At 41.0% G+C, this 21010-nt stretch overlaps 1 protein-coding gene across 1 annotated transcript; it reads left to right on the forward strand.

The window, feature by feature from the left end:
• Positions 1–300: 300 nt before the first annotated feature.
• Positions 301–20034, forward strand: sel1l (SEL1L adaptor subunit of SYVN1 ubiquitin ligase). The gene is made up of 21 exons (XM_060916282.1): positions 301–850; positions 964–1016; positions 1911–2100; positions 2588–2755; positions 2861–2966; positions 3137–3299; positions 8597–8650; positions 8738–8797; positions 8894–8975; positions 9077–9231; positions 9532–9588; positions 9697–9765; positions 9852–9929; positions 10036–10098; positions 10311–10398; positions 14771–14919; positions 15014–15179; positions 15473–15547; positions 18210–18382; positions 18543–18671; positions 18821–20034. Exons 1-21 carry the CDS (start codon positions 763–765, stop codon positions 19031–19033), a joined length of 2379 nt encoding a protein of 792 aa, XP_060772265.1. The 5' UTR covers positions 301–762; the 3' UTR covers positions 19034–20034.
• Positions 20035–21010: the final 976 nt, after the last annotated feature.

Raw genomic sequence — 21010 nt, forward strand, 5'->3', positions numbered from 1 at the left:
AAACATGATTCTGATTCGGTCGTGCACATCAACAGGATGTGTGTGCGCATCCGATTGGACAACAATGTCCTCGTGAACGTCTCCTATTCGCTACCGTTTTTGTCGTTGCACTTCGCGATTGGTCGAGCAGAAAAACCAGGAAACCATTATCGAGACTTTTTTTCCTAACCGCATTCGGTTTGATCCCGCCTTCTGGATTCTGATTGGTTAGTACTATCTATGTTTTGCTGTCTCATTGGTTGGTTGTCTTCCTATATCTGTAAACAGCCAATGGTGGTGGGATTTTTCCAGAGTACGGGTGGAGAAAGAGCTGAGGCTCGGCTAGCAGTGATACAACTCGAGCTCTCCATAAATAAGCAGTTCGTTAGTTTAGTTTAAGATAAACATTTAAGTTACGCTTGCGAGGAGTAATAATTGTTATAATATATAAAAGGGTTTTGTGTGAGGTTTTTCAAGTGAGCGTTTGCTGGACAGAAAATGAAACGTGCTAACATTTCTTTGCGTCAGCTTTGCTAATGCTAATCTAATGTTTGATTAGTTTGCTAATTTTGTTTTGCTAACTCGCTGGAGTTGCACTGAGCGCTTGCTCGCTGTGTTGTGAATATGATCGTTATGGATCCGTGGAGTCCTCATGGTTTGGCTTTAGGACTGGACTATAGCCTTGTTAGTTAGTTAGTTAGTTAATTAGGTAGCTATGTGTTTGGTAAGCCTGGGTTATTTAGTTTCTAGTTCTGTCCATTAGAGCTCACTCTTATTGTCTTAATGGGTTTGAAAGGCAGGATGCCTTTTACACAAAAGATCTGCTTTCTTCTGCTGATGTTCTCAATAATCAGCTTTAAAGTGACAGCTGGTGAGTAAGAGCATTACACGTTTGTGGCTTTCTCGCTGTTTAATGTCAAATATTACATTAATTAATTAATAAATAAATAAGGAAATAAATCAACACGGAATTGTGTTTTGCAGAAGTGGAACCAGAAGCCGGTGATGTCCAGGAGACCGGTTCCTCTCACTCTCAGGTACACCATGTGCGAAAGGATCAGTATGTTGTTGTTTTTGTATTTTTTTTTATATTGTAAAATCACAGACAGATTTAACATTTATAGTGATTATTCCTGTGTGAATTAAAAGCTTCAGTGCAGAAGTGAAACCACCTCTGATGCCTCTTTTCCACCAAATCAGTTCCAGTGCTGGTGCTGGTGCTGGTTCACAACTCGTTCAACTTGCGAGCCAGCTGAGAACCAGTTTGCTTTTCCATAGCTCGCGGTGCTAAGGGAAGCCACGTCATTACGTCGCTGTATACGTCAGTTACGTCGCTACGTTTGCATAAACCTTGGCGTGAATATCGAAGCAAAAGCAACACGGAAGAAGCAGCAACAATAATAATAATAATGGATGACTTCGCGTTTGTACAGCTGCGGCTTCTCGTCGCTTAAAAATGGCGATCTTTCACGGTCTTGTTGTTATTGTTGGTCTTAACAACTCCGCCCCCCCGCTGACGTAAGTGGTTCTTTCCTCTGGCCCAGCAGAGAGTCGGTGCTAGCCTGGAACCGTTTTTTCTGGCCCCAGAGCCAGTTCTTTGTCAGTGGAAACAGAAAACCCGGTTCCAAACTAAGCACTGGCCCCGAACCAGCCCTAAAACTGGATTTGTGGAAAAGGGGCATGAGAGTTGTGTATGAGTGCTTCCTGTACAGTAGGTGGCGCTATTAAAAGTGCACAACAGTATGTTGAGACTTTCTGAATACGAATCCCAACCTAATTCTAGGTTTTTTACGAGCTTCACTGCATTTCAGATGAATATTTGTGAGCGCAGGAAGTAGTAGTGTTGTTGGCGGCACATATTGTATCAGGAAGTTAATGACACACAGGCCACTTCAGATTGCAGTTTAATGCCTGGTATCTCCTCTGTGCAGTATTCGCACGATGAGACGAGTGACGAGGACGAGCTCGCTGTGACAGGACACTCGGTCTCTCCCGAGGAAGCAGCCGAGATGCTGGAGGAGCTTCGGCATGAGGACCGAAGAGAGGAGGGCGAACCTGAGGAGATCCAGAAGGAGGACCTTCCAAGCCAACCTCCTCCGATGGATGCTAAGCCCAGAGAAGGTGAGCTGGGAAAAAAATTAATACTTAATAAAAAGATAATGACAGAAAGTTAGCGTTTGTCTTGGTGTTTTGTGTGTGTGATTAGTTTGTTCTCAGGAATTTCAGTCTTCTTGGACAGTTTCCTTGAAGATGGTCATGTGACCTGTACCATGGTACTTTTGTATTCAGCATGAACAGATGTGTTCTAAACCGATGTCAACAGGAGGCGTGCATGTTTTTATTTCATGGTTTTTTTGGTGTATGGAATGCAGATGTTTTAACAGCACCAAATATCATTTTGTCTTAAGGAGGGGGTGCAAACTTTTGCACTTGAGTGCAAGTTAGGGGGGGTTGTTTTTTTGTTTTTTTTGCGTACATGTATGTATTCCCTGGAGAAACACTTCTGAGAGTGAGACTCATTCATGCGTGTGTGAGAGCGAGAGAATGGTTTCCTCTGAGTATTGTGCAGTAACGTGTGTGACTCTGATTGGTTTGTGTGTTGGTACAGTTCCCGTGGTGATCGGTGGTACAGCCTCCGGAGAGCCCTGCCTGTTTCCCTTCCTGTTCCTGGGGAAGGAATACTTGGACTGTACCACCGAGGGCAGGGGGGATGGCCGTCTGTGGTGCGCCACCACCTACGACTACGAGCGTGACAAGAAATGGGGCTTCTGTGAAAGTGAGGTTTAACTTGTGGGTGGAGCTTGTTTTTCTTGTTCTGTCCCTTGTGTGTGTGAGAGGTGAGGGAATAAACTGTCTCTCCATGCGTCCCCCCCCCAATCAGCGGAGGAGCAGGCGGAGCAGAGGAGGCAGGCGGAGGAGATGGAGGAGCAGTATCAGCACACAGTCCGAGTCCTGAACAACACCAGTAGAAAGAGTCAGAAGAGAGAGTGAGTGCTCAGGGTGGCTCCTGGTCAACCAGCTGTTGCCATAGAAACGATTAGACCTGCTTGTGTGTAGTGTCAGAGAAAGTTAATCAGCCTTCTGACCAAGTGTCCTCGGAGTCTGAACCCTCTCCTCTTCCGGTGGTTAGTGTAAGTGTGTGTGATTTGTGTTTGAGGTTGTATGAGAAGCTGGTGAAGTTGGCGGCGATGGGTCACACCAAGGCCATGGAGAAGGTGGGCTACGCCATGCTGTTTGGAGACTTCCTGCCCCAGAACATTCAGCAAGCCAGGGAGATTTTTGAGAAGCTGGCACTCGAGGGCTCGCCCAAATCACAGACGGTAAACAACCCGGGAGAGTTCGGGATTAAATCTAACTTTAATAGCATAACTTTCTTTTATATTTATTTTATATTCATGTGTGTAATAATGTGTTAAATATTATACAATATATAATCATATAATAATCCATAAAGAATATAAAATACAAAAACAGTGTTTTATGTATAATTTTCACTTTACATAATTTTATAAATAATTAATACTTAAAAGTATTGCCAAATCAATAATAAAATATTTAATCAATATTAACACCTTTTTTTGTATAATATAACTAATTTTAAACTTTAATTTACTAATTTAATTTACTAATTAATATTTAATTTAATATCTGTATCAGGCTTGTAGTCAGGGATGAGAATTTTCCGCGGATCTGCGGAATTCCGAGTTTTTTCCCGCTGAAAATATCATTTTTGTGAAACGTGTAAATCCGTTGAGAAAATTTCGGGGGTAGGGGTCGGCGCAAGACGAGGCCAGGGTTCCCGCGGGTCCTTAAAGTCTTAAATACAACTTTCGGTTTTCAAGGCCTAAAATGTGTTGTGTATTTTGTGTTTTTTATATATATATATATATATATATATATATATATATATATATATATATATATATATATATATATAAATAATATTTTTTAATGTGTGTGGGAAAGTTGGCAGACATTTCAGTGTGTGTTTTTTGTTTTTTTGTTTTTTTTAATGTCCCATTCTCATCCCTGTGTAGTCCTCAAGTCTGACTCGTGACTCGATTTGTTAGAAAGAAAGAAAGAAACTTTATTGTCCCCATGGGGAAATTTTGGTCAGCAAGTGAGGTACACCAGGCATGTTGTATTTGCCTATGACATGAAGGAACAAAGTCTAACACATTTACATTACACATTTACCCAGATATTAACAAAAAAGACATTAGACAGGACAGGACAGACTATTCAACAGTCCCACTCAGTTTCCACTTCTCTGGCACAAGTGCATAATGACCAAAATGCACTGGTTGTGCAAAAACGCTGAGGATTAGTTTTATTATTGAACAACAACTATGTTCTCAATCAACCAAAAAGACTCATGAATATCAAAGCTGAATATGTATGGAAGTTAGAGTGGGGCGTTTTTAGTTTTGGCCATTTTAGGAGAATATGTATGTGTTCAGGTAACTTTCACTGTGCAGAATTGTGCTCATGCGCACAAGAGTCAGGTGGAAAATGGGGCTTATAGGAAATACTACTAATAATAATGATTAGCATTGTTTATTGTACTAAATTTAATATAAATATATAAACAACCTTTATTTCAAAAGTCAAAGAACTCCAGAAAATACAATAATTCTAAATATAGTACAATATAAATTTGTACAAAGTTTTTTTTTTTTATTACTTATCGTCTACAACAGTGTTTTTAATATAATAATAAGAATAATATTAACAACCACTAATAATAATTAGTAATAGTAATTATTATTGATTATTAATCATTACTACTTATGAATTAGTGATTAATAAGTACTAGGGATTATTAAATGTTATAAAATTAAGTTATTAAAAATTATTACAAATTATTAAAAAGTAGTAATTGGTAGAATACAAACAAATACTCATGGATTATAGATAATTTTTTTTAAATAGTGAACATTGATATAAAATAACTGTACTACTAATAATAAACAATAATACTACTAGTAATACTTGTTGTTGTTGTTATTATTATTATTATTATTAGTTCATTTATATCAATTTTCACTATTAAAAACAAATTATCTATAATCCATGAATAATTGTTTGTATCACTACTACTAATAATAATTACTACTTTTTTAAATAATTTTAACTAATCTAATAACTCAATTTTATAGCATTTTAATAATCACTACTTATTATTTATTAGTATAATTTAGTAGTTGATGATAACTACTTATTATGAAATTACATTTTGGTAATCACTGCTTATTAATTAAGTAGCTATTAATAATACTGAATTATAATTGCTACTCTATTAATTAATATAGCTAGTAAGTAGTGATTATTAAAATGTTATAAAATTGAGTTAATTTTTTTAAATTATTATTAAAAAAGTTATTATTATTAGTAGTAGTAGTAATACAAAATTATTAATGGATTATAGATAATAATTAATTATTATTTTTGAATAATGAACATTGATATAACAATTGCACTGATAATTAGTTTGCAGTTATTACAACACACTGATTAATATTGATAATGGTTATGAAAGGTGACAGTAGTTTTTCTGTGTTGAATGTAACGCTCTGATGATTGTATGAGTGCATAAACAGGTTTACGCTGTTACCTGCTATAATGCAGAAGATACTCGAGAACTTCCTCAGCCAGCTGTGTACTGTACCACACTCACACTGATTTTGCTGTCGGACACAAAATCACACATCAGAGATAATCTTTGGGGATTGAAATAATGCCGGCTAAGGTTGTTCAGCTGGTTCTACTTGCCATTTATTGTTTTCATTTTTGAAATGATTCATGGTGTTTTCTCCAGTAAACCCCAGTCTTCTCCTCGCTGCTACAGTAGCTCTGCAGCCCAGAACACACGACTTTGCTTCAGCTGTTTGCTGTCTAACAGCTGCCACTGATGCACCCTGTTGTTCACCGATTGTGTGCATTCCTCTTAAAGCTAGTAAAAAAAAAACTATTGCAGAAAACAGTTTTAAGTTGTCGTATTTATCATTTTCTTTGCCATGGTACAGTCTTAAATTTTCCATTTAGAGGTCTTGAAAAGGTCTTAAAAGTCTTTAAATTTGTACTTGAAAAATGTGCAGATACCCTACACCGAGCCTTATTTCCTTGTTTGGTTTCCTGATCCCGGATTTCCTGTTTCTCACCTTTGATTCTGCCGAGTCTATGATAGCCTGCGCTCGACCTATCGCCTGTTTCACCGTTTTACGATTTTGCCTGTGGATTGTTTACCGTCTTCACTTGTATTAATAAACACACCTTCTGCACTTCCATCCGTCTCCCAACCGTCTCTGACCGAATACTTCACACTCCCTGATAAAGAGAAGCACATTCACCTGTTCACGAACAAACTAAGTCAAGTCAACTTTATTGTCAGATATGCTCTACATGCTCGACATACAGCACAGATGAAATTTCAGTCCTCTCTGACCCACAGTGCAAACAGGCAATGCAAAAAATAAAAATAGAATAATTGAAAAACAAACAATATAAACAGTATAAACACTAGATAAGAGCTAGATATAGACTAAACACTCAAACGGACAATATAAACAGTATAAAACACTCTCTAGATAAGAGCTAGACGTAGACTAAACGTGTGTGTGTATATTTATTTATTTATTTATTTGAGGATTAGTTTTATTATTGAACAACAACTATGTTCTCAATCAACCAAAAAGACTCATAAATATCAAAGCTGAATATGTATGGAAGTTAGAGTGGGGTGTTTTTAGTTTTGGCCATTTTAGGAGAATATGTATGTGTCCAGGTAACTTTCACTGTGCAGAATTATTAGGCAACTTAATAAAAACCAAATATGTAGCCATTTCACTTATTTATTTTCACCAGGTACACTGATATGACAACTCCAGATTTGCAAATAAACATATCTGACATTCAAACACAAAACAAAAACAAATCAGTGACCAATATAGCCACCCTTCTTCATGAGGACACTCAAAAGCCTTCCATCCATAGATTCTGTCAATTTCTTTATCTGTTCACGACCAACATTGTGTGCAGCAGCAACCACGGCCTCCCAGACGCTGTTCAGAGAGGTGTACTGTTTTCCCTCTTTGTAGACCTCACGTTTTATAATGGACCACAGGTTCTCTATGGGGTTTAGGTCAGGTGAACAAGGGGGCCATGTCATTATTTTTTCACCTTTCAGACCTTTACTGGCTAGCCACGCAGTGGAGTATTTGGACGCATGAGATGGAGCGTTATCCTGCAGAAAATCATGTTCTTCTTGAAAGATGCTGACTTTTTCCTATACCACTGCTTGAAGAAGGTTTCTTCCAGGAACTGGCAGTAGGTCTGGGAGTTGAGTTTGAGTCCATCCTCAACTCGAAAAGGTCCAACAAGCTCGTCTTTGATGATACCAGCCCATAGCAGTACTCCACCTCCACCTTGCTGGCGTCTGAGTCGGAGTGGAGCTCTGTGCCCATTACTGATCCAGCCACAGGCCCATCCATCTGGCCCATCAAGAGTCACTCTCATCTCATCAGACCACAACACTTTAGAAAAATCAGTCTTAAGATATTTCTTGGCCCAGTCTTGACGTTTTATCTTGTGTGCCTTACTCAGTGGTGGTCGTTTTTCAGCCTTCCTTACCTTGGCCATGTCCCTCAGTATTGCACACCTTGTACTCTTTGACACTCCAGGAATGTTGCAACTCTGGAATATGGCAGAACTGGATACTAATGGCTGCTTGTTAGCTTCACGCTTGATTTTCCGCAGATCATGTGCAGTTATTTTGCGCCTTTTTTTTTCCACACGCTTCTTTCGACCCTGTTGACTATTTGCAATGAAACGCTTGATTGTTCGGTGATCACGTTTCAACATCTTCGCAATTTCAAGAGTGCTGCATCCGTCTGCAAGACATCTCACAATTTTAGACTTTTCAAAGTCTGTCAGATCTCTCTTCTGACCCATTTTGCCAGAGGAAAAGAGGTTGCCTAATAATTATGCACACCTGATATAGGGTGTTGATGTCATTAGACCACACCCCCCTCATTACACAGATGCACAGCACCTGATATACTTAATTGGTAGTAGGCTTTCAAGCCTAAACAGCTTGGAGTGGAACAACATGCATTAAAAGGATGTTGTGGTCAAAATACTCACTTGCCTAATAATTCTGCACTCAGTGTATATACGTAAATTGGTGCAAATAAATAGTCAAGGGCACTTGAGGTATAGCAGGTAAACGTGAAATAAGCAGTATAAACAAACTATAACTAATGTTAATGGCGCTGAAACAGACACATGGTGCAGTCTTGGACTCGACTGGAAATTTTTTTTTTTTAATGACTCGGACTTGAACACTGGGGACTCGAGACTGGACTTGAGGTTTAGTGACTCGACTGCAACACTGGTTTGTTTAGAGATGGTGCTGATCTGATACCGGGGGTAGGGCGAATACATATTTAATATTCATAAATATTTATTCACGTATTTATTTTTGTTCATCTGTAATATTGATAAGAACATCAGGATAAAGCGGCTAGAGATAATGAGATGAGAGATGAGCTCATCCTCAGTGTGTGTGTGGAGTGGGAGTCTGATCACTGGGTTTTCCGTACTGTTTTCTGTCCCTCAGGCTCTGGGTTTCCTCTACGCAGCTGGATTAGGAGTGAACTCCAGTCAAGCTAAAGTACGTCTCCTTCAGTGACTGCCATGTTAGTGTGTTGGTGTGTGTGAGATGATGTTACTAATGGAGTGAGTGTGTGTTTAAACACAGGCGTTGGTGTATTACACGTTTGGAGCTCTGGGAGGAAACCTGGTGGCACACATGGTCCTGGTAAGAATACAGCATCTTCGTTTATTTATTTTACATTTGTTAGTATTGCTTTTTTTTTTTTAATGTGTGTGTGTGTGTGTGTGTGTGTGTGTGTAGGGTTACAGGTACTGGGGAGGTGTGGGCGTTCCTCAGAGCTGTGAGTCCGCTCTCACTCACTACAGACTGGTAGCCAATCACGGTAAAGATCCGGTGCTTTTAAAAAAAACAAACAAAAAACCTCTTCAGTACTGAATGAATTCAGCTCAGTGTGTTCTGAATAACTGTGGTGTTGTGCGTCAGTGGCCAGTGACGTGTCCCTGACTGGGGGCAGCGCGGTGCAGAAGATCAGGCTGCTGGATGAGTTGGAGAACCCTGGTTCTCCCAGTGGTATGCTGGAGGAGGATCTGATCCAGTACTACCAGTTTCTAGCTGAAAAGGGAGATGTCCAGGCGCAGGTACTGATCAATAATAATGGTAGTAATAGTGATATAGTAATAAAGTCGTAATTATTGTAATAAAGTAGTAATAATAATCAGTAGGGCTATGGGGAAATGTAGCTCTTTTTTTTTTTTTTTTTTATAGATTTAATGTTTATCCTTGTTCGTTCCTCATATCCTAGTGATAATTGGTTTCTTCAGTGCTCCCCCCCCCCCCCCCCCCGACTGTAGTTAGTCTGAGTGAGTGATTAACTCGTCTTGTACGTATTACATCCTGAATAAACCCACTGACGTTTTGTCCTCATTTCTCTGCTGTAGGTGGGTTTGGGTCAGTTACACTTACACGGAGGTCGAGGAGTGGAGCAGAATCATCAGGTATCACTTTAACCCTTTATAAACCTCTCTCTAGGTCCTGTTACACGAAACCACACACAGGTAAACTCACTGCTGCTTCCGGGTTTGTTTTGTTTCTTCCCTCCTCAGAGAGCTTACGAGTACTTTAATCAGGCTGCTAATGCAGGAAACACACACGCTATGGCTTTCCTTGGAAAGGTAATCAAACGCACGCAGAGAGAGAGACACGCTGGTCACTAATGCCTCCTTCTAGCCCGAGTGTACCGACTGTGTGTGTGTTGCAGATGTACTCGGAGGGCAGTGAGTTTTTACCCCAGAACAATGAGACAGCGCTGCATTACTTTAAGAAGGCCTCAGAGCAGGTGGGTTCTAACAGAACACTGCTTCATGTTCACGACTCGGATTGATCACCATGATGTGACCCTGTTCAGATCAGTACAGTTTATCTGGTGGTGGTGGTTATTTCAGGGGAACCCTGTGGGTCAGAGTGGACTCGGCATGGCTTACCTGTACGGTAGAGGCGTTCCTGTGGTGAGTGTCTCCTATTCCTCAATCATTCTGGTTTTTAATTATTATTGACAGTAGAGCTAAAATACACTATTTTTAAAAAGACGGACAGAAAAGGAATGATGGACTCGGGTGCTGTAGGTACCTGTGAGATCACAGAAAAGCGTTGTGATATCAGTATGGTGTTTATTCAGTAGGATTAACTCGTTTGTGTCTTTGATGGTTGTTTATTGCAGAATTATGAGCTGGCGCTGAAGTACTTCCAGAAAGCTGCAGAACAAGGCTGGGTGGATGGACAGCTACAACTCGGAACCATGTACTACAGTGAGTGTGTGTGTTTTGGATCCCGAATTACATCGAGTCAATTTGTGCACTTTGGAACAGCACGGTTTGGTCATGCCTCCAAATCTAGAGCTGTGTGTATTTTCGCTCTGACTCTTCTCTTTCATGAAATGTCAGTGGGACAATCGGTGAAATACTATCAAAAATATACAAATTCATACTTTACTCATTGTTAAATTTTGTTTCAGTGCTGTAGTCGAGTCACTGAACCTCGAGTCTGAGTCCCCAGTGTTCGAGTCATTTTAAAACAAATTTCCAGTCGAGTCTGAGACTCCAACCGCACCATGTGACGGTGTCTGTTTCAGTCCCATTAACATTAGTTCGTTCCTGAACATGGCGTATGAACAGGTGAATGTGCTTCTCTTTATCAGGGAGTGTGAAGTATTCGGTCAGAGACGGATGGAAGTGCAGAAGGTGTGTTTATTAATACAAGTGAAGACGGTAAACAATCCACAGGCAAAATCGTAAAACGGTGAAACAGGTGATAGGTCGAGCGCAGGCTATCATAGACTCGGCAGAATCAAAGACGAGAAACAGGAAATCGGGGATCAGGAACCCAAACAAGGAAATAAGGCTCGGTAATGTGTCAGCAACACAACACAATACTTCGCAAAGTAAATGCGTTTACACAGTTTTTATATCGGCACGCTGATTGCACCTTAATCCTGTGCAGGTGCGAGTCGTTTACGGTGCGTGCATGAGAGTCCGCTTGGTGTGTGCGCTGTCCGGAACGCGCCCGAGAGTCTGTCTGTCTGCATGTGCCAGAGCGCGCAGGCGTTACATGAAATTGGTACAAAATTAATGTACCAATTAATAAATATGCCAAATTATCATGGCATGTTACAAAAAAATAAAGAAAAAATCCGAGTCCTCGTCTCCAATTTACGAGTCCGAATGCACAAGTCCAAGTCGAGGCACGAGTCCTTAACATTAGGGCACGAGTCCTGGACTTGAGTACTACAAGCCTGATTTGTTTTAATAGTGTGGTGAGCAAACAAGATGAAGCCAAGGGTGCCAAAACTTTATTCTACTTAAAAATCAAGCGATTATTGAATGCGAATTTTTCTCAGGTGATGTACAGTGTATAGAAGTAAATAAAACAAATAAGGCATGATGCATTTCTGAGGAGTACGGAAGCCGCGAGAGGCTCTTCATATAATCTTTTTTTATTCACCTTGTTATCCCGAGATAACAACATAATTAATTCAGGCTCTTGAGAAAACAACACAACTAATTCGAGATCTCGAGAAAACAAAACCGTTATTCCGTGATCTCGAGTAAACAGCTGAGAAATGGTTCATTCAGGTGCGCCAAGAGACTTGTGATATGCTGACTTTGGGGCTATTTCTCATTCTGTATAGACGCAACTTTGGTCATTAGAATGTCTGGAATAATCGATCACCTAATAAGGCAATATTTTGATCAGGGGTTGGCACAGGGAGAGATTGCATTAAGTCTTTTTTAATAAGGGATAATTTCAAAATTAGTCCGCGGCACCTCCGCAGAAGACTGGCCCGGCTTCGTCTCAGCTCTGCTAGAAATCTCAGCTGTTTTCTCGAGATCATGAAATAATTTTGTTTTTTCGAGATCACGGAATAATTTTGTTTTCTCAAGATCTCGAATTAGTTGTGCTGTTTTCTCGAGATCCTGAATTAATTATGTCGTTATTTCGGGATAACAAGATGAATTAAAAAAAGATTATATGAAGGGCCTCTCTCGGCTTCCGTAGGGGAGCATGTATAGAAAATATAATTTATTATCTACTGCATGTGTCTATTAAAACAGGAAGTCTCTCTTGAATATGGTGGATTTTGAGTCATATTTATTAAAAACAAATCTAAAACCTTAAACTCTGTGAAAACTGAGATGTTTCCTGTAACACACTGCTGAAGAAAAGCCATTTGAGATCAGTCAAGAAACAAGATGAGGGGAAATTCTACACGTGTTCACTCTGACCAATCAGTGATCTGCATCATCTATAGCTCCGCCCACATGCCCATTTTCAGTCCTGTTGATCCTCTGATCAGAATGTGAACCGGATTCAGTGTACAGTCCGAGTCCCTAAGGAACAGAAATAATAAAACGTGACTTTTTTTTTTTTCTCCCTCCCCCACTTTGTGGACTTTGCATAGGCGCTCTGAATTTTAATGTTCTGATCGACGTTATGACTCAAATACACCAGAAGGAGCAGCGTTGTGTTTTTCTCAGTGAAAACGTCAGATGAGCCAATCAACAGTTGAATCTGGAAGGATTGAGTTACATTTTTGAATTCTGATATTCCACACTATGCTGAAGTGGAAACTCCGCCCCCGCTGTGGAAGCTCCACCCCTTTCTCATCTCAGATTTGTTGATCTTGACATGAATTTTGTGAAAGATGTGCTGATGCAGTTCTCTCACTTCTGTTTTCCACTGCCTTTTTTTTTTTTGTGTGTGTACATCAGTGTGAAAGTTTTTCACTTCACTAACATTTTGTGTGTGTGTGTGTGTGGCTAACATCAATTCACATTTATCAGTGAAATTTCAACCTCTGAAAGATTTTTAGTCTCAAAATGGCATTTTTGGAGAAAGGTTTCTCAGGATGATTGTCAGTGATTCAAAACGCTGTGTGTCGATCTCAGAAATGTTTTTTAAAAATATACCATTTACATTTAACTTGTTCAGTGGGGTTGAGTAAACGGTGTACAGTGATGCTTGAAAGTTTGTGAAGCCTTTAGAATTTTCTATATTTCTGCATAAATATGACCTAAAACATCATCAGATTTTCACACAAGTCCTAAAAGTAGATAAAGAGAACCCAGTTAAACAAATGAGACAAAAATATTATACTTGCTCATTTATTTATTGAGGAAAATGATCCAATATTACATATCTGTGAGGGGCAAAAGTATGTGAACCTCTAGGATTAGCAGTTAATTTGAAGGTGAAATTAGAGTCAGGTGTTTTCAATCAATGGGATGACAATCAGGTGTGAGTGGGCGCCCTGTTTTATTTAAAGAACAGGGATCTATCAAAGTCTGATCTTCACAACACATGTTTGTGGAAGTGTATCATGGCACGAACAAAGGAGATTTCTGAGGACCTCAGTAAAAGCGTTGTTGATGCTCATCAGGCTGGAAAAGGTTACAAAACCATCTCTAAAGAGTTTGGACTCCACCAATCCACAGTCAGACACATTGTGTACAAATGGAGGAAATTCAAGACCATTGTTACCCTCCCCAGGAGTGGTCGACCAACAAAGATCACTCCAAGAGCAAGGTGTGTAATAGTCGGCGAGGTCACAAAGGACCCCAGGGTAACTTCTAAGCAACTGAAGGCCTCTCACATTGGCTAATGTTAATGTTCATGAGTCCACCATCAGGAGAACACTGAACAACAATGGTGTGTATGGCAGGGTTGCAAGGAGAAAGCCACTGCTCTCCAAAAAGAACATTGCTGCTCGTCTGCAGTTTGCTAAAGATCACGTGGACAAGCCAGAAGGCTATTGGAAAAATGTTTTGTGGACGAATGAGACCAAAATAGAACTTTTTGGTTGAAATGAGAAGCGTTATGTTTGGAGAAAGGAAAACACTGCATTCCAGCATAAGAACCTTATCCCATCTGTGAAACATGGTGGTGGTAGTATCATGGTTTGGGCCTGTTTTGCTGCATCTGGGCCAGGACGGCTTGCCATCATTGATGGAACAATGAATTCTGAATTATACCAGCGAGGAAAGGAAAGGAAAATGTCAGGACATCTGTCCATGAACTGAATCTCAAGAGAAGGTGGGTCATGCAGCAAAACAACGATCCTAAGCACACAAGTCGTTCTACCAAAGAATGGTTAAAGAAGAATAAAGTGAATGTTTTGGAATGGCCAAGTCAAAGTCCTGACCTTAATCCAGTGGAAATGTTGTGGAAGGACCTGAAGCGAGCAGTTCATGTGAGGAAACTCACCAACATCCCAGAGTTGAAGCTGTTCTGTACGGAGGAACGGGCTAAAATTCCTCCAAGCCGGTGTGCAGGACTGATCAACAGTTACCGCAAACGTTTAGTTGCAGTTATTGCTGCACAAGGGGGTCACACCAGATACTGAAAGCAAAGGTTCACATACTTTTGCCACTCACAGATATGTAATATTGGATCATTGTCCTCAATAAATAAATGACCAAGTATAATAGTTTTGTCTCATTTGTTTAACTGGGTTCTCTTTATCTACTTTTAGGACTTGTGTGAAAATCTGATGATGTTTTAGGTCATATTTATGCAGAAATATAGAAAATTCTAAAGGGTTCACAAACTTTTTCAAGTACCACTATATAAACAGTTTATAACCTGTCATTCTGATTCTCGCTGTGTGTGTGCTCATGCTCTCAGATGGTATCGGGGTGAAGCGTGACTATAAACAGGCTCTGAAGTTCTTTAACCTGGCGTCTCAGGCGGGTCACATCCTGGCCTTCTATAACCTGGCTCAGATGCACGCTACAGGAACCGGAGTGATGCGCTCGTGTCACACGGCTGTGGAGGTGACATCCACACACACCGTTTTTATATCTCATCTCATACACTCCTGTGGTGTGATCTTGTTATCTCAGTATCTCATGCTGATTGTGTGTGTAGCTGTTTAAGAACGTGTGTGAGCGCGGCCGGTGGTCCGAGAGGCTGATGAACGCTTACGGCAGCTTTAAGGACGGAGACATGGACTCTGCCCTGGTCCAGTATCTGCTCCTGGCTGAACAGGGATACGAGGTGGCGCAGAGTAACGCAGCCTTCATCCTCGACCAGAGTGAGGCACACAGCCGACACCAGGGGGCGCCAGAGCCTTACATTATAAAGCTGTTTGCTTCCTAAGTGCTTTTTTTTTTTTTACTTTAACTATTAAAAAAAACACATTTTTTCTAAATGCATGGGGACCTTTATTTATAACATAAATGACGCCATGTTGGAATCAAAACGCATTATAGCGACTGTTATAGAAAACTAATCAACACTTTGTGACCAGAGTTCAGCAGCGATGTGGTATCGTCATGTAATGTGTGTACTGGTAGCCTGAAGAGTGTGTGTGTGTGTGTGTTACAGAGCAGTCCCGGATCTTCAGCGATAATGAAACCTACCCTCGAGCTCTCCTTCACTGGACCAGAGCAGCTGCCCAAGGTTAGAAACTTCACTTCAACTCAGCTCACACTATTTAGTAGCCTAGTAAACTAGGCCCACCCGCCTAGCAGCCAAAAATATTTTTGCCTGCGAGTGGGTCTAGCCTCGCACCATATCAACAAAACACCCCGGGCATCAAATCGTGCCCGCCAATCACAGCGCAAGGTTTTTGTTTGGATTCTTTGGGCGGGCTTTTGCAGGAGTGACGACAAAGCTGCGCGAAGCTGGATAAAGCGCAACAGGAAAGATGGCTACGGCCAGTGACCAGCGCGCGTTTGACTCCGCTTTGGAATCAGTTTTAGAAGAATTAGACTTGGAGTTTTCATTGAAACATGAGCAGGAAGAGGCTCTCCGCTCATTCCTTTTCAAGAAGGACGTTTTCGCTGTTTTGCCGACCGGCTATGGCAAAAGTCTGATCTACCAGCTGGCTCCGCTCGTAGCCAAAAGGATGGGGCTAGTTTGTGCAGTACGAAGAATTAATAAACAGCTCTGAAACATTACTTTTTGATTGTTTCTTATTTTCCCGTTATTTTAAATTTAAGGGAAATTATTTCACCAAACACCACTAAATAAAAACTCTCAAAAACAGTTTAAGCAAACCCTTGAAAAACACTTGAAAAAAATGAGTGTACAGTGGTGCTTGAAAGTTTGTGAACCCTTTAGAATTTTCTATATTTCTGCATAAATATGACCTAAAACATCAGATTTTCACACAAGTCCTAAAAGTAGATAAAGAGAACCCAGTTAAACAAATGAGACAAAAATATTATACTTGGTCATTTATTTATTGAGGAAAATGATCCAATATTATATATCTATGAGTGGTAAAAGTATGTGACCCCCTTGTGCAGCAATAACTGCAACTAAATGTTTGCGGTAACTGTTGATCAGTCCTGCACACCGGCTTGGAGGAATTTTAGCCCGTTCCTCCGTACAGAACAGCTTCAACTCTGGGATGTTGGTGGGTTTCCTCACATGAACTGCTCACTTCAGGTCCGTCCACAACATTTCCATTGGATTAAGGTCAGGACTTTGACTTGGCCATTCCAAAACATTCACTTTATTCTTCTTTAACCATTCTTTGGTAGAACGACTTGTGTGCTTAGGGTCGTTGTCTTGCTGCATGACCCACCTTCTCTTGAGATTCAGTTCATGGACAGATGTCCTGACATTTTCCTTTAGAATTCGCTGGTATAATTCTGAATTCATTGTTCCATCAATGATGGCAAGCCGTCCTGGCCCAGATGCAGCAAAACAGGCCCAAACCATGATACTACCACCACCATGTTTCACAGATGGGATAAGGTTCTTATGCTGGAATGCAGTGTTTTTCTTTCTCCAAACATAAAGTTTCTCATTTAAACCAAAGAGTTCTATTTTGGTCTCATCCGTCCACAAAACATTTTTCCAATAGCCTTCTGGCTTGTCCACATGATCTTTAGCAAACTGCAGACGAGCAGCAATGTTCTTTTTGGAGAGCAGTGGCTTTCTCCTTGCAACCCTGCCATGCACACTATTGTTGTTCAGTGTTCTCCTGATGGTGGACTCATGAACATTTAACATTAGCCAATGTGAGAGAGGCCTTCAGTTGCTTAGAAGTTACCCTGGGGTCCTTTGTGACCTCGCCGACTATTACACGCCTTGCTCTTGGAGTGATCTTTGTTGGTTGACCACTCCTGGGGAGGGTAACAATGGTCTTGAATATCCTCCATTTGTACACAATCTGTCTGACTGTGGATTGGTGGAGTCCAAACTCTTTAGAGATGGTTTTGTAACCTTTTCCAGCCTGATGAGCATCAACAACGCTTTTTCTGAGGTCCTCAGAAATCTCCTTTGTTCGTGCCATGATACACTTCCACAAACATGTGTTGTGAAGATCAGACTTTGATAGATCCCTGTTCTTTAAATAAAACAGGGTGCCCACTCACACCTGATTGTCGTCCCATTGATTGAAAACACCTGACTCTAATTTCACCTTCAAATTAACTGCTAATCCTAGAGGTTCACATACTTTTGCCACTCACAGATGTGTAATATTGGATCATTTTCCTCAATAAATAAATGAACAAGTATAATATTTTTGTTTAACTGGGTTCTCTTTATCTACTTTTAGGACTTGTGTGAAAATCTGATGATGTTTTAGGTCATATTTATGCAGAAATATAGAAAATTCTAAAGGGTTCACAAACTTTCAAGCACCACTGTATGTTAAGTATGTGGTACAGACTCCAAACTTGTGGTCATTATCTCCAAACTTCTTAATATCTAGAACCTGTTTATTAATTAATACGCATTTTGAAAAATTATTTATTTCAAGGCCTCCCCCACTGCTTTCTGTCGCTCTGACTACGTCACAGTCACTGTAGCGCTGATTGGTCAGAGCGTTGGCCTATACGCACAGAGACCGTTTGAAAGACAGCGGGTTGTTCCACCCACACCCTTCGGAAATGTCTACGAGCGAGGCCAGACTAAATATTCACGTTTAGTCTGGCTTGCCAGGCTAACTATTTTAGGTTATTTATTGATTAATTATTCGTCGTATAGCAGGAGCGTTTCTCTCATCCTCCATATCGAAGTGAGGCTGAATTCTACATTGACTGACAGGTGTGTGTGTGTAGAGACACCGTGAATACCGCCGATTGTCTCCGTTGTGTGTGTGCAGGTTACACTGTGGCGAGGATTAAACTGGGCGATTATCATTTCTACGGTTATGGCACCGATGTGGACTACGAGACGGCGGTAATCCACTACAGACTGGCGTCCGAGCAGCAGCACAGTGCACAGGCCATGTTCAACCTGGGGTACATGCACGAGAAAGGCCTTGGCATTAAACAGGTACACGCATGCACAACAAGGCTCACAGATACTCGCATTGCACTAAATGCATCAAACCTACTTTACTTGTTTCCTTCCTTATTGGATGGGTTTGTTCCCCTTCTGCCTTGTTTCGTGTCCATCTCCTTCCTCATGGTGGTTCTTGTGCTCACGGTTGCAGGACATCCATCTGGCAAAGCGTTTCTACGACATGGCTGCTGAGGCGAGTCCTGACGCCCAGGTGCCCGTGTTCCTCGCTCTGTGCAAACTGGGACTCCTCTACACACTGCAGTACCTCCAGGAGCTGAACGTAAGAGAGATGCGCACACATGATGTAGAAACATCTCCACACCTTTAGAGTTACAGCCACATTAGCTGTTTTGGTTGTTATGGTAATGTTACTTGATGGAATCAAGACTGTTTGTTTGTTGTTGAATCCGCTCTCCACTCTCCCTCCAGCTGAAGGAGCTTCTCTCTCAGGTGGATCTGGACCAGTTGCTGGGTCCAGAGTGGGATCTTTACCTCATGACTGTGATCGCTCTACTCCTCGGTACCGTCATCGCATACAGACAGAGACAACACCAACCTGTCCCGAGAGCTCCGCCTGCCCCACCGAGACCCGCCCCCCAGCCAGAACAGGGTGGCCCCGCCCCCGAACCCGACCGTGATTAAAGTTCTGCAGTGAACAGACGCTCACAAGAGACCTGAGACTGGGAGGAAGGCGGAGCCTGAGCGGCTCTCTCCACCCACACCAGTATTAGCTAAAGGGACAGACCACGCCCATGATGCTCTGCAGGCGTGTCACACGAACCATGTGATTAAAGAACACAGACTTGGCAGCTCAGGGTTCAGCAAACCGCAGATTAGCGCGCACTCTTGAGGTGTCGAGTACGGTACTTTCAGACCCTGAGAACCTGCTGTGTTCCCCTGTTCAACATGGTTCCAATAAAAGTACCCTGTCCCACTTTTTGTTTTGCTCAATAACGATTGAAAAACACTGGAAGTCAGTCATTAAACACGACAACAGCAGAAAAAAACGTGAGCATGCTTTGCTGTTGTGTGTTCTAGCCACAGTGGAGTTAATTTATAATGATAAATTATTATAATTAATAATTTGAAGAGATTTCTCCAGCACAAAATATTCATCAAGTAGAATAATTCAAGTCCCCCTGAAGTCCACAGCGTCCTATTTCAGCTCCTTACGGTTAGTTTTAGAGGTGTTTTTTATTTATTTTTAAATTTTTTTTTAAAACTAACTTTGTGATGTCACACTATGGACCAATCACAATGGATATGCAAATTAGTAGTGCTCAGTGTATGTACAAAGTGGAACCTCTAGATGTAGAGCGTGGAGGTTCAGGGGGATGTGATGAGTCGCCCCAGTCTGGGGACTGGTTTCTAATTTTTATTTTTAATTATTTTAAATGTTACATTATTTTCTGTCCTTTGCATCATTTGATTGTTATAAAGGCAAATTGTCTCTTACACTTCACATTTAACACACACACACACACACACACACACACTGAGCAAGAGCTGCAAGAAATTCAATTTAGTCTGGGGTTCTAGTTCAGCAGAGAACCAGAGACGTGTAAGGACAGTGAAATGGTGTGTGTATCAGAGTGAGGACAAATATCATGATCTGTTTCACTAAATAAACAAAGAAATGATGACGGAGTGTGTGAGTGACTTCCAGCTGCCACTGCTGATGTCACAAAGTGCTTTACAACCGACCAATCAGCAGCTCTGCTTTAAAGGGGAACTGAAGTCATTTTTAAACTTGCTTTATTTCTTTATGGCTTGATTACGTCAGCATTCGAAAGAGGACGTGTGCGTCTTTTGACAACGTTGGCAGACGATCACTTCTTCTTTGATTTCCGCTGTACGTTTTACTTCCGTCCAACGATGTCTCGCACAGGTCTCAATGAATCTTGTTTACGGCCATTGCTTTGACATACGGACTGATATATATTACAGAGCACATTTCAGACACTTGCTATAGCAGCGACAAAATAGCAATCAAACATGCATTCCGATATTTAATAAAATGAGAAATAGAATTTCGATGATAAAAAAAGTTTGCCTTCAGTTCCCCACTGTGGAGGGCTGGTTTGGGTCTTTCTCTCTGTACTTGATTTTTTTAAAATTTTTTAAAAATATACCCCCGCTCCAGGGGAGGGTGTTTATACCAGTTTACCTCTGTCCGTCCATTTGTCCGTATCTCCGTCCATCTGAAACACCCTTTTTCTCAGCAACCAGAAATCATAGCTACTTGGTACCAAACTTCAGCTTGGGGTTCTATACCGTGTTTACCATTTTCAGGTTTGTTGCACATTGACTTCCTGTTTACCGACTGAACATATTTACGAAACATACAGGGTGGATTTTGACGGTATTTCAAAATGACAGTTTACCAGGATGCTATTTGAAATCGCTGGGGAGAACACTACTCTTTACTTGTTTCAGGGTTCATTATTTGTTGGTCAACATTCATAAGTGTCCTATTCCTTCGATAAGTGAGAGCTGGGGGATATGGCAGTGAGCAGGAGCTCACAGTTGATCTTGTTTCTCTTCAGGTTTTTCCTTTAATCTCCCTTCCAACCTTTGGTTTCCTCTCACACACTCACTACTCTGTGGAATCATGCACAC

This window comes from Neoarius graeffei, chromosome 3 (genome assembly GCF_027579695.1).
Source record: "Neoarius graeffei isolate fNeoGra1 chromosome 3, fNeoGra1.pri, whole genome shotgun sequence".
NCBI classification, from domain to species: Eukaryota; Metazoa; Chordata; class Actinopteri; order Siluriformes; family Ariidae; genus Neoarius; species Neoarius graeffei.